This window comes from Ursus maritimus, unplaced genomic scaffold, assembly GCF_017311325.1.
Source record: "Ursus maritimus isolate PB19 unplaced genomic scaffold, ASM1731132v1 scaffold_11, whole genome shotgun sequence".
In the NCBI taxonomy this organism is placed as follows: Eukaryota; Metazoa; Chordata; class Mammalia; order Carnivora; family Ursidae; genus Ursus; species Ursus maritimus.
In genome coordinates, this window is record NW_024423453.1 from 53,384,920 (window position 1) to 53,398,750 (window position 13,831).

Consider the following 13,831-nt stretch of genomic DNA (forward strand, 5'->3'; position numbering starts at 1 on the left):
AAAAACAATCTTTTTAACATTTCCAGGAAAACAATATCCAAGGTGCCAAGAACTCTGATTTTTGAAATTCAAAATTTTAAAAAAACTTTCCTAGCTAGTTTGTGATGTATTCATTTTAAAAACTAAAGGAAAATATTAAGACTTCTCCATGCTTCTATCTATAACCCAGAAAATCATTAAGAAACAGTTAAATTGGTTACAAGAATCTTTATTTTGTAAACTATACATAAACAGTAAAAAAGAAAATGCATTGTACTTTAAATATTACATAAAGTCAACATTAAAGTTTATTTTTTAGTGTGTATAAATCAAATGGAAATAATTCACCAATTTTACTTTCAATGAATCGTATATTGGGAGAAAAGTTGACCCACTGTTTAAATTATGATACCAATGGTTAACATTCGATAGGGTTTTCCATTTGTATTATGGTCACAAAACCATAGGTCTGATATACTTAAAAGTGATGGTTTGCCAAAATGTCTACACAATTAATTAACATGCTAACTTAAATACAGCAATTAAAGTAATTTTTGTTACAGTTAAATCTTAAATGCTACTCTACACAATAATCATAAACAAGTCCACATGGCAATTATGTAACAATAGAAAAAAAGAAAGAAACATATTCCATTTTTCTTCATTCCAGCAGCAGTACCTTTACTGGTATTAATTTGCTAATTAGGTGTGCTTATATATTGCCTAATATCCTATATTGGTATGCATGCTAAAACCTTTCTATTTCTATTTTGCAAGGCACCATACAATACGGTCTCTAAGTTGCGACACTAGTAATAAAAATGGCATAATTCTAGGATTAAATGGAAATTTTTATCTAAAATAGGAAATAAAATAAGATTTAAGATTTTTAAATTTGACATTGAGGCAAATGACAAACCTTTTGTGAAAATGTGATTCAAATGAACCTTTCCTTTAGTCTTCCTACTTTAAATTCTGCACCCTAAATTGCTGGTCAGAAAGATAAAGAAATCTAGAAAGGTAAAGAAATCATGCTGTTTAAGAATATTAAAAAAAAACACACAAAAACACTACATGAGAATGCTATCCAAATTAAAATAGAAATTAGAAACGACAACTAAGGCTTTAACGTTCAGAATCCATGGTTTTCTGTACTTGCCATTTTGTAAAATATCCTAGCATATCCAGAATAATGTCATAATTGAAAGCATCACTATTAATGTAAACACGATGGAGGACTCTACACTTGTCACTGTTTTTCTTACCCTGTGGTATCCCCTAACTCACTGTAGGTTTGGGAAGATGTTACTTTTGAATAGCAGTGAAGGTCATGCTTATTTTTATAAAATCCTTGGGACCCAGGCCACTAATAAGTTATCGTAAATTCAACTTAGAATCTCTCTCAGAAAAATAACGTATATGACCTCAAGCACTGGTCGTTGTTTTGTTTGAGGGAGATGTACATAGTTTGTTCTTATGAAAACTTGTTTGTTTACATCAGTAGCTCTTCCTAACTTTCTTTTGCCCGGCTAGACTCCATATGCGTTTTCTTTTTCTCTAAGGCATATAAAAACTCAAAGTAAATGATTCTTATTTAAACATAAAGTTCTATGACATTAGCTCCAACATTCGAAATAATTATACAAAATATATGTGAGTTTTAGAATCATTTTGTTTTGGGGCAAGAAGGTCATTCTCAATAGGTTATCACTTTGTAAATAATAGAAATGTAGAATTTACAGATCTCAGCTCTCTTCGATCAGATGTATCCATCATGGTCATCACCATCATCATCATCATCCCCTTCATCTTCATCATCATCTTCAATTTCATCTTCATCATTCATAATATCATCTTCATCATCTTCATCATCAGTCCATTCATGGAAATCTCCACTTGCAAAATCTCCAGAGATCTCAAAATCAATAGCTTAAGGGAAAAAAAGTAAGCATTAATGTTATTGATGTTATTTGATTGAGTAGTGGGATAATTTCTGGGAGATATAAAATTCTGATGAAAATTAAGCAAATTAGGGATGCCTGGGTGGCTCAGTCCCTTAAGCATCTGCCTTCGGCTCAGGTCCTAATCCTAAGGTCCTGGGATCGAGTCCTGCATTGGGCTCCTTGCTCAGGGGAGAATCTGCTTCCCCTTTTGCCTACTGCTCCCCCTGCTTGTACTCTCTCTCTCTCCCTGACAAATAAATAAAATCTAAAAAAAAAAAGAAAATTAAGCAAATTAATAAAATTTTACTTTGCTTTCTGGCTTATTTAACAAAGATAAGGAAAAATCCAGTCTCTATCATTTGTTGGAACTTGTGTGCTAAAAAGCAGAATCAATATGAGATCTGATATGCAACATTTCCAGTTCAGTAATATTGATCTCCACCCAGTTTTTATAGAAGTCCATGTGAAACATTGAAATTTACAAAAAAAAAAAAAAATAAATTTTTTTCTATTAGTGTAGTAGGCAAAATAATTGTTCCCTGAAGATCATCACTTCCTAATTGCTGAAACTGTGAATGTGATGTTAAATGGTAAAAAGAATTTAGCAGATGTGTTTAAATTAAAGACCTTGAGATGAGGAGATTATCCTGGATTATTTGGGTGGGCTCAGATGATCATATGCATCCTTAAAAATCAAAGAACCTTTCCCAGATAGAGTCAGAGGGATGCAATGTTGCTAGCTTTGAAGTTGGAGGAAAGGGTCCATGAGCCAAGAAATGTGAGCAGCCTACAGAAGGTGGGAACGGCAAGGAAACAGATTCTGCTCTAGAGACTTTAGAAAGTATGCAGATGATGTTTAGTTCAAGAAGACCCATGTTGGACTTCTGACATATAAAACTGTAAGGGAATACATCTGTGTGGTTTAAATCAATAAATTTATGGACATTTATTACAATAGTAACAGAAAACTAACATAGCTAAGTCAGTACTTTAAAAAATATTTAGAAATACATTCTTTACTGTTTATGGAGGTCATAATGCAGATATCTCATTATATTTATTTTTCAACTCCTTTAATGTTAGTGTGTATTTATCTTCTACCCTTTCTTACATTTTAGTCTTATGATTTTTTGGTAGCTAATTAAAACAAATCCTATGAATGTAATACAATGTTTATAAATTGATATCACTATACAGCACATTGAAATCCATATCTTATGTGAGGACAATGTCATTTCTATCCTCCTACATCATGTTTCATCTTACTAATTTCAGAACTCAGAAGCTATGTTCTCAAAGCAATTTCCCTGTTCACTCATTGAATTCATCTCCAATATAACTTTTATTTACAACATAAAAAAAGTTAAAATTCTTTATCCATCATGGGCAACACTGATAATTGTTGTAATTAATAATGCAGCCATTTTAAACTACTTATTACAAAAATATGTTCTTCATGTGTTAAAGTTATGTTAGGCATGTACTGAATACTACTTCATCCTATGAAATCTAATAACACTGGCTAGAAAACCAAAACCAATCTATTAAAAATGTTATGAAATAAATAGATGCAGAACAGGCATTTAAGCACTAGATGAGATTACCTTTATATAGTTTACCATTTCTATTTTTTAAATAATCACAGTCTGTCAGTTTAAAAGTTACATCAAAGAGGGGCACCTGGGTGACTCAGTCAGTTAAGTGTCTGCCTTCGGCTCAGTGCATGATCCCAGGGTCCTTGGATCAAGCCCCTTGTTGGGCTCCTTGCTCAGCGGGGAGTCTGCCTCTCCCTCTCCCTCTGCACCTCCCCACGCTGCTTCTACTCTCTCTCTCAAATAAATAAATAAAATATTTTCTTAAAAATTGCGTAAAGGAGACAACTAAGAACATACAACACTGACCAAGTACTTTATTTTCATTTTTTGGTGATGTATATTAATTGAGACACAATCCATCAATTCCTAGTATGTATGTGTGTGCATGAGCATGTGAAGAGTGCATGTTGTGTTTTTGTGTGTGTACAGCTAAACGGCTTTTGTAATGAAAACCACCATTGTGCAAACAAAAATATTCATTTGAAATTTGCATTCTGAAAAAATCTTTTATGAAATAAAAAAAGATACATTTAAAACTTCAAAATACATGTATGTGATGCTCAATTTAACTGTAATATTATTTTTAGGTCTATATATAAACATCAGGTTCATAAAAAGAATTAGAATATTAATTATAATTACCCTTCAAACATTTAAACTATATTTTTCTACCCCAATATAAGGGGATATGTTCACATAGCTTCAATTGATAGTCCTTTACTTTTAAAATGTTAGCTTTTCTTTTGTGAGTTTGCCCTCATGAGTATGATTTCTCCAAAGGTATACACACAAAAGGGTGCCATATGGGGACAAGGCCCACACTAGGGTTAGCTGACCTGGAATAGAGTGGATGACAAGGATCTGCCTTACTTGAGAAGGAAACAGGTGGTACTGAACATCCTTTCTGTGTTTGAAGTAGTAAAAAGAACCTACCTTAAAATACCTGAGTTGTGCCATTCCATTGATTATTTATGCAAGTTTTTCATATGCTAGAAGTGACTCTTTATGTCACCCCTCCCCTCAATATATTCTATATTCTTTGCATAGTGCTTGAACAAATGCATGAGATTCTTAAGAACTGATCCTGTGCGTGAGAAATTATGAAATAAATAACTCTTCTTACCACAATCCGCAACACCATTTGTTCTGGAGCCCATTACTTCATTTCCATATCTGTCAACACACCAGCACTGTCCAACACTGCCGTGACATTGTGTTGGCTTGTAGTAACCATCTTCATCACATAGGGGGATATACTGTCCTGTGAAGCACACACACACACACACACACACACACACACACACACACATTACAAATAAGTTGCGTACCTTTTTGACGGTCATCAATTATGCAACAATTCACTCAAGACATACACGCATGGAGTTCCCACTCCAGGTAGTGAGCTAGTGATTCATGCTGAACAAAACAGGTAAGGTCACCGCTGTCATGAAGCTGGCCATCATGTTTCTTTTGTTAAGCAAATTTACTATTCGTCTTTCTCATTCTTCAAAAGGTATTGTTCTCAGAGGTATATTACAGAATTAGAACCTAGTTAATGCCATGTGTATTAAATCATCCAGACCACTCAGCATGACATACCAGACCCTTTACCATCATCTCTGCCAACTGTTTTTCCTTTCTCCCAATTTTTGTTCATATATTGCAAACTCTTTCCATCCATATCAGGCTGTTTTCCCCAAATTCAGTATCTTCATCTTTGCATTTATCTTTCTCTCATCTGGAATCCCTCCTCCTTCCCTCCCTCTCACATTTTAAGACTTTACTTAAATATGACCTGTAATATGAAACCTTTCCTTAACCTGAAGGATTTCTGTTATACTTCTTATGTTGTATGTATGTGTGTGTGTGTGTGTATGTGTGCGTGTGTGTGTGTGTGTGTAGTTTATCATTGCCTGCTTCCACCACTACACTGTGATATCCTCTATATGGTGAATTTTAGGTTCTCTTGGTTTTGATTGTTTTATTAACAACTTTTAAAGTCAGTCTAGTGGGAAAGACAGACATTTATTTTCACATCTATAATATGTAACATAGTACCTGGCAAATTGTTAATGATAAACATTTAATTGATAATTTAGAAGTGAATTCACTTTCTTCAATGTTTGCATCAACAAAACAATGTAAGGTTTAGGAGAGTAGAAAATTTTCTTGCCTTTCCTGACCATTTTTTTTCCCTCAGTGACCAGACACACTATAGTTATCTAGTGAAAGGAAAAAACAAAATAAAACAAAACAAAAAACACTGCAGAATAAATCAATAACACATGAAATTCTTTCAATTCATTTAGTCTCATAACCCTATGGGATCACAATTTTATCTCTTTAAAAAGTTACAAAATTCTGATATATAAATAATCAATTTAATTTTAAAATTGTAAATCTTTTGAAAGGTTTGGTCTTTGAATGAAGTAGACAGAATATTACCGATATGGAAAACCTGCCGTGGATTTAAGGCCAGCAAAAATTAGATTTTCAACATTCTTATCTCTACCTCTTAGTAAGCTACCATAATTTGAATACATTTGACATAAAGGTATTATGTATAGTTAGTGTGACCATTTAATTTATCCTTTATGCCAGTATCCTTTGAAAATGAAAGAGAGCACTATTAAGAATCATCCTAGAACTACAGACATCAACCAAGACTGACCCCGCAAATGGGGACAGATGGCACTCTACTCCTATATAACAACTGGTCAATTTTCAGATAAGTGCCGTTATTCTGCTCAAATTAAAATAAACATTTCTGGCATTCAGTGGTCTTTAATTATAACTTCCATGTTTATTATATAAAAAGAATAAAAGCTACTCCTCCCAAATGGGCACTGAATATGTTTTCATCTTTTTGGAACTTCAAATAATCAAATCCTGAATTTTAATCCTTGATCAAATCTAAAATATTTTTCAACCGAATTTCAATGGCTTGTCTCATTGTACATGGATAAACTGCTTTGTGGAAATAAAGAAACCTATGCATGAATGTATTATTTCACTTTTGGGCTATGGTATGGTATGCATTTTGTGACGGAGCTAAAAGAGACATGACAGACACATCGCAGTTTTATCATTAGTAATTCCTCACATCTAAAAATGCTTTAGTACAAAAACAATTAGCCTTTTCACTTTGAATTATGGATTTTCAAGTAATATAAAAAAACTAATCTAAACCCACAGTATTATAATTACAAAGATAGCATGTCATAATAATCAGATTCAAAAATATTATAAAATTTTGTTTCATTAAATACTCCAGGGCTTTAATATATATGGAAAACAAACAAACAAAAAAAATCATTGCATATGTGGTATTCTGCATAGGATCCTAGAATAGAAAAAGGACATCAGTGGGAAAACTGATGAAATCCAAATAAAGTGTAAGTCTTAATGAATAGAATTATAGTAATGTTAATTTCTTAGAATTGACAAATAGGCAATGGTTATTTGATACATAGTAAGATGGTAACTTTGGGGGAGGCTGAGAAAGAATGAATGCAAGCTATGTATGCAAACTAATCTTTGTAAAATTTCTTTAAAATTATTTGAAAAAGAGTTTAAAAATTGTATGTCAAAGAATAAACAAAATAATCATACATAATAGTTTAATAATCTCTTGCTTATTTTAATATTTCAAGGCTTTGGGTGAAATTTGTGATCTATTAACCATCTAATAAATATATATTTACTAGTTAAAAGTAAGGTTAGTAAAAAGTGCTGATGAAAAACATTAGGAAGTCTGTTTGAATTTCTCTAAGGTACTCAGGGCATCCCTTCACCCATCTTCCAACCGTTTCTCTCTCTCTCTCTCTCTCTCACTCTATATATATATGCCATTATTCTTGAATTGTTAACAATAGAATTAGAATTAAAGTTTCTGCTGATGCTTTAGCTTTAGCATTGTTTAAATCTCTTTTTCACTTAATAACTTTCAAAATGAACATTATATTAGGGTAATAAAACAGACATAATATCTTTCAATAGGTAAGATAATAAAAGTAAGTTTAATGGCTTTCAAAAACTTCATAAATTTTGTTATTAAAATTTAGTGTAGTCTATCTTTGTTGGATTAATATTGATTTTATGTTGCTGTTTCCCTGGGGTTATTTATGTAAGCAATAAAGGCTTCAGAAGAATGATCTATTACTCACCTAGGAGCTTCTTTACCCCTTGCTGCTTCTGAATATTGCTGAGCTCCGTCTGGCAAGGTGGGTCTGCAATGACATAAAAATGTTACTTCAAGGATTATAGTTAAGCAAAAAAGTATAATTTCTATGTTATCAAACTTAAGTTGGTCTTTACATGGTTTAAAAAGACACACATTATATATTAATTCCTTTTATGGAGTACATACATATAGAGACATAAATGTGTATCTATCTGATACACTGAGAAAGAAAGAGGCAGAGACAGAGAGAGATGGAGAGAGAGAGAGAGAGAATGGCTTTCCTAATTACTGATATTAGATTATTTTGATTTTCTGCAAAGAGACAGAATTGGATGGGGGAAAAAAGAGAGAGAATGATATGAAATACTTGTATGACAGAAAATGGTTCTTATCATATACTTTTAAAGGGTCAATCAACTCAGCAATGTAAATCCAACTGATGGACCAGTGCCCAAATAATTAGCTGATTATGTTTTCCCCTCATTTAAAACAGTCTCTATGATACAAAAAAATAGCTTCACATTAAAAAAAAGTAATCTAAAAAAAGTCAATGCTCTTTCAAGTTGTATCAGACATGCTATTATAAATTTTGATACTGAATAATGCTGACAGGCTTTGGTCTTTTTAGTTTCATCCAGATACTTCAAGTGTGTATACAATGTGGAAACAAGACATAATATAGCATAATTTCCGATAGGCCATCTTTTAAGAAATAAATGTAAACAAACTTGGAAATAAGCATGCCTTTTTTTTTAAACTCAACCACTTAAAGAAGAATATTTTCAGAGAAATATAAAATTCTAAATAGAAACAATATAGCTTGGCTTGTATTATTATATATAATTATATATATTCTTATATAATAAATATATTTTCTAATTTATAATAATCAAATAGTTCAATGTATTTTAGCTTATTTTCTAAAAACCTACTATATAAAAATGCATCATAAATTATTGAAACAGCAAACCAATAAACTAGTTCCTATTTTCCCATACCACAACTTTTTAGGGAAAAGGCCGGGTATAGCTAACTGAAATAATTTAAAAATTATTACACCAATTTTACAATATTCAGTTATTAAATTTGCATGTAAGTAAAGTGTAATGAGGAAATGAGACAAAGTGCTTAATATATATTTTATAGCTAAAATTTATAAGACCAACAAGTGTTTTTCCTTGGGAAATCTGAAATGTGAAGAAAAAGTAATTTTTTTGAGAGAGAGAGACAAACTAAGAAACAGACTCTTAACTACAGAGAACAAACTGAGCATTACTAGAAGGGAGGTGAGCGGAAGGATGGGGAAAACAGGGGATGAGGATTAAGAGTACAGTTGTCATGATGAGCCCTGAGTAATGTATAGAATTGATGAATCACTATATTGTACACCTAATATTAATATAATACTGTATGTTAACTATACTGGAATTAAAATAGAAAAACTTAATTTAAAAACATAGTGATTTGTGGGGAAGAAAAGCAAGTTGCAAAATGCTGCAAACAGTATGACACCCTATGCATATTTTATAATAAACACAATAGTGTGAATTGTTCATGAAAGCATATGTGTTCATGTAAATGTACAAATAGTGGATTGCAAACTAGACTTGATGGTGCCTACGAGAGTGGAGTGAGAGAGGAGACTGGATTGGGGATGGAATGCAAAAGAGATTTCATCTTTATGAGGCTTTTAAATTTTTATTTAAAAAAATCTTGGCACTAATATGACAAAATGTTGACAATTTTTATTTCTGGGTGATAGGTACATGGATATTTGTTAAATTATTCTTTTAGCATCTTGGATTTTTTTTTAATTTCTAGAAATTAAAAAGAATCTGATCTTTCAAGAAAAGAAGTAATTTTTTTGAAAAGTTTAAATAATTAGCTTATTGTTCTACTTCATTTTGAAATTGATCCAATTTATCTGTTTTTCCTAATAATAATATGGGTCTCTTATACTAAGTATTAAAGGAATAGATCAAGTTACATAGTATAAGCTTATAGACTAGACATTTTAAAAATTTACTGCCCTCTAAATAATATTTAGAACCCAGAGGAAAAATTCGAGCTGAAGTTTCAATATTATATTGAAAGCATTTTTTTTCTAATTGCTATGGGTTAGCTATTGCAAAGTAAAAATAATATTTCTATATGTTTGCTAGACATTGCCTAAAAATCCAAGTATGTTTGAATCTGACTCTTGATGAATAACCTCACTGAATATACATGAGTACCAGTCCTACAAGCCACGTATACAGGAACATTTTAAGATTACAAGAGAAGGGTGCCTGGGTGGTTCAGTTGGTTAAGCATCTGACTCTTGATTTCAGCTCAGGTCATGATCTCAGGGTTATGAGATAGAGCCCTGTGTCCCTGTTGGTCTCTGCACTAGGTGAGGAGCCTGCTTAAGATTCTGCCCCTGCCCCCACCTCTGTCCCTCCTTCTACCCCTCACCCTGCTCGTGCTTTCTCTCTCTCTCTCAAAAAAAAAAAAAAGTTTCAAGAGAAATCATGACAGATTCAGCTGTTCACCTACATATAATATTTGATTTTGAAATATTTTTCCTATTATTTATAAGGCAGCTCTGTCTGACCTTTAACTTAGGTATACTTGGAGTGCTTAATTGAGATTTCAACTATCATTTAAAATCACTTGCAAAGATATTCATATATATAACTATTACTTATATATATATTTATACATATTATTCTAACATATAGTCAAATATATATTGCTCCAATTACAGCAAAATAATTTGCTGTTTTATTGAATAAATAATGAGGAATAACATTCTTTTATAAGATGAAACACTTGAAAACATGCTTTTAAATAAATGGTTATTCTTTTTCATGAAATTACTTAATGAGCCAATTCTTATTGTTATTCTTATTGTCAGTTATCTTGATAGAGCTTTTGTAACATTTCCAAGCATATTAAAGTAATAAACATAATTATTCAAATTCTCCTAAGCTTTGGGGAAGATACATAAAATCCTTTTACTTGCTCAGGTACCATTTATTAAATTACTTCTGCCATGTATTAAATGATTTCAGAGAAGATCTTCTTGTGACTCTAAAGATTTTAACACTTTGTGTGAATACTGCTTAATAAATGAAAAGTATATAAAGCAAAGTTTTCCTTTGAGGACTGTTAATCAGTTCTACAAATATTGCTGCAAAATCCAGTAATGTTTCAAGATGAAAGTATTTATTTCTGTGGAAGAAACTTCCAGAATTTTTCATAATATTTTTAAATGTTCATGGATAAACACTAAACATGCCACCATAACACTTAAAAAATTAATTGAAATAACATCATAAAAAGACAACATATCTTTTTATAGTGGTTTACCAAGATTTGGTTTTCTATTCTTTAAATGATTTAATGTACACTAGTCATTAAAACTAGCATGTAGCTTTTTAGAAGTGTCAATTACCTAGTAAGCAAATATGCAATAGTAAAATCAACAGTGTGTGTGTGTGTATGATTTAGAGTATTTTAATAAAGAAAATCTAAGTTTTAAACCTTGTTTAAAGTTATTTATAAGTAGGAATTTATTTGTTATTTATATTTATTTATTATTTATTAAACTAATTTATAAGTAGTTTAACTACTCTCCAGATCCTGCTGTTGACTCACTGCTAATCAATTTATGGATAATCATTTCATCCCTAGTTACTAAACTATTACTAATACAGTAGAAAAGTAATTAAGATAGTAAAAATCCCTATATAAGGTGTTAGTTTTTCATATGAAAAGCTGAGAATAACTAATACAGTTTAAAGTAGCTTGTACATTCTCTTAGCCATCAAGAATTTTAAAATGAGGTGACAATAGCAGGTGTACCACATTAGACTAATTCTCAGTTTGTTTTTTAAAATTAGCATCAAAATTACACATACCATTATTTCCTTAGTTTCTGCGAACTTTATCGTAATGTGAGTGTTTTTGGATCTTTATCTCTTAGCTACTTAATTCTAATCACCATTAGATTGATTATGTAAGCATGGTTTCAATGTTACATCGCATTTCCCAGTAAAGAAGGATGCCTAAAGAACTAGCATCATCCCAACTCTTCCAGTTACCTTGCCTCTTCCAGAGAATCAAGATACTTTCTTTGCTAGTGAATTTTTATAAAGCTACGTTATTTTTAAAAGTTGGAAAGGCTAAGTCATTTTACAATCAAATGAGTAAAAATAACTATAGTGGATGCGGTGGTTCATTCAGCTCATTTAATAAGATCACAAAATAGAACATTAAAACTCCACAGTATAGTGATAAGAAAACCATTTATTTTACACCATGGGCAAAGCAGATAGCAAATTAATTTTAATGATTACTTTTAATATCTATGTTCTCATATCTCGATGTACTTTTTGGTGGTTCATAATGGAAACTATAATGAAGTACATTAATATGAAGTATTAATTACTATTTTTCATCTTGTTTAGCACGTTTTGTAGCCCTAGCAGAGTTATATTGTTTAACATGCTGCTTATTTGCTCTTTTATTAAACACTTTAATGAGAAAAATATCTACTAAAATGAATGGGGTAAAATGTACTATTTTTTTTTTAAACGTGAAGAAATAGGTAAAATTTGACATGCAGTTCAACTATCTGCATCAGTAGGTGTCTCATCTTTTACCTTGCTGTCTCTGGAAGCAGTAGCACCATTCATTGTTAGATATCAAACTGTCCTTGTATGTGTCACAAGAGTTGAAGAATGCCTTGGTACACTGTTCATTCTTATCAAGGTAAATGCTTCCAAGCTCTGACTGGTCCAGTAGCAGGTCATAGTTTGTATCAAGTCTGTTAAACATCCAGCCAAGTGAATCCTTGCAAATTGGCAAAATACTGGTATCGAATCCTAAAGGCAAAGGTAGAAAATAATTAGCTAAATCTAAAAGTCAAGCAATATAAAGGAGCATAATAGTTGGTTCCTGTCAGAGCACCTACTCAACAGTCAGAAATAAGGCTTTAAACTCATCCTGGGTAATTCATTTCAAAGTAAAGTGGGGAGGGTAATGCTTACCTTTCAGGATAGTTATAAGGATTAGTTAACCAGAATACAAAGCAGTTAATAGCAATTAGTCATTCAATGGCACTTATTATTGTAATTATATTAGATATATTTCCATTCTTTTTAGTGTTCAAACTTTTTCTTAATAAATAGGTTGTCATGATGAATACTTTTTAGATGTATATAGGAATTACTGAATAATAATGTCCTATCAATAAAGAAATACAAGTCATCTTCATCCAAAGAAATTTTACAAAAAGTAAAATTTTAACAAAAGTACAATGAACACATAATAAATAATAACATCACTAATGCTCTGTATTTTTGTGGAATCATGGTGATTGTGGTATTTCACAAGTTAATACATATCCTGAGAAAGAATAACCGTCATGTAATTTACACAGGTACCCTGTCTTCTGTTTCCCTCAAGGCAATTTTTACAATTACAAATATGCTGTAATGGGAGACAGTAGAGAGCAGTGGATGGGCACAGATACAGAGGGAAGACAGAACTGGGTTTGTGCCCAAGCGACAAACTATCAAAGTGTGGGTTTCTCTGGATGAGCCACAGGCCCCACTAAAGCTTTGTGTCCTAAATAGCATTATATGCAATGTCGGTGTTTTGAAGCATAACTTAAAAATTTACTTTCAACTATCCTTCTTTGTCAGGTTTAAACCAGCTTTAACAGGTATTTTGTTGCTGTTTTGCTATTTCCCATTCATTACAAGTGAAAGTAAAATAATACTCAGTTAACTGGTGTGAAAAAAGAGGATGTGTTTGGAGTTGTGGAGACTTTCTGAAAACTGAGTATCCAAAGAATTTAATCTTCAACAGCAGGGGTTGAAGAGTAGTTTAACCATTTATGAATGAAATTCTCACATGCAGTTAGTTTTATATTCTATTCTGGTACATAATCTATTTTGGTAAATACTTTTTATTTACTTTTTATACTCCGAGGTGTATAAATAATTGAAAATAAAGATATACATACGTAGGACTTAATTTTTAAATCCTATTTAGTATTTTTAGGATATTTAGTATTAAAATTAAATAAGTACTGACTAGGACATTTTTGGACTTAAGAAATTCTAACTTTAACCACCTTTTTG

The 13,831-nt window shown here is 31.5% G+C and overlaps 1 protein-coding gene across 1 annotated transcript in view; it reads right to left on the reverse strand.

The window, feature by feature from the left end:
• Positions 1-281: 281 nt before the first annotated feature.
• The window catches only part of SPOCK3 (SPARC (osteonectin), cwcv and kazal like domains proteoglycan 3), a 300,892-nt gene continuing 287,342 nt past the window's right edge, over positions 282-13,831 (reverse strand). The window contains exons 6-9 of the mRNA XM_008685615.2: positions 12,347-12,568; positions 7,684-7,746; positions 4,641-4,778; positions 282-1,908 (exon numbers count right to left, since the gene is read on the reverse strand). Coding sequence (XP_008683837.2) covers positions 1,739-1,908; positions 4,641-4,778; positions 7,684-7,746; positions 12,347-12,568 — 593 coding nt within the window. The 3' untranslated portion in view covers positions 282-1,738. The remainder of the gene's footprint in view (positions 1,909-4,640; positions 4,779-7,683; positions 7,747-12,346; positions 12,569-13,831) is intronic.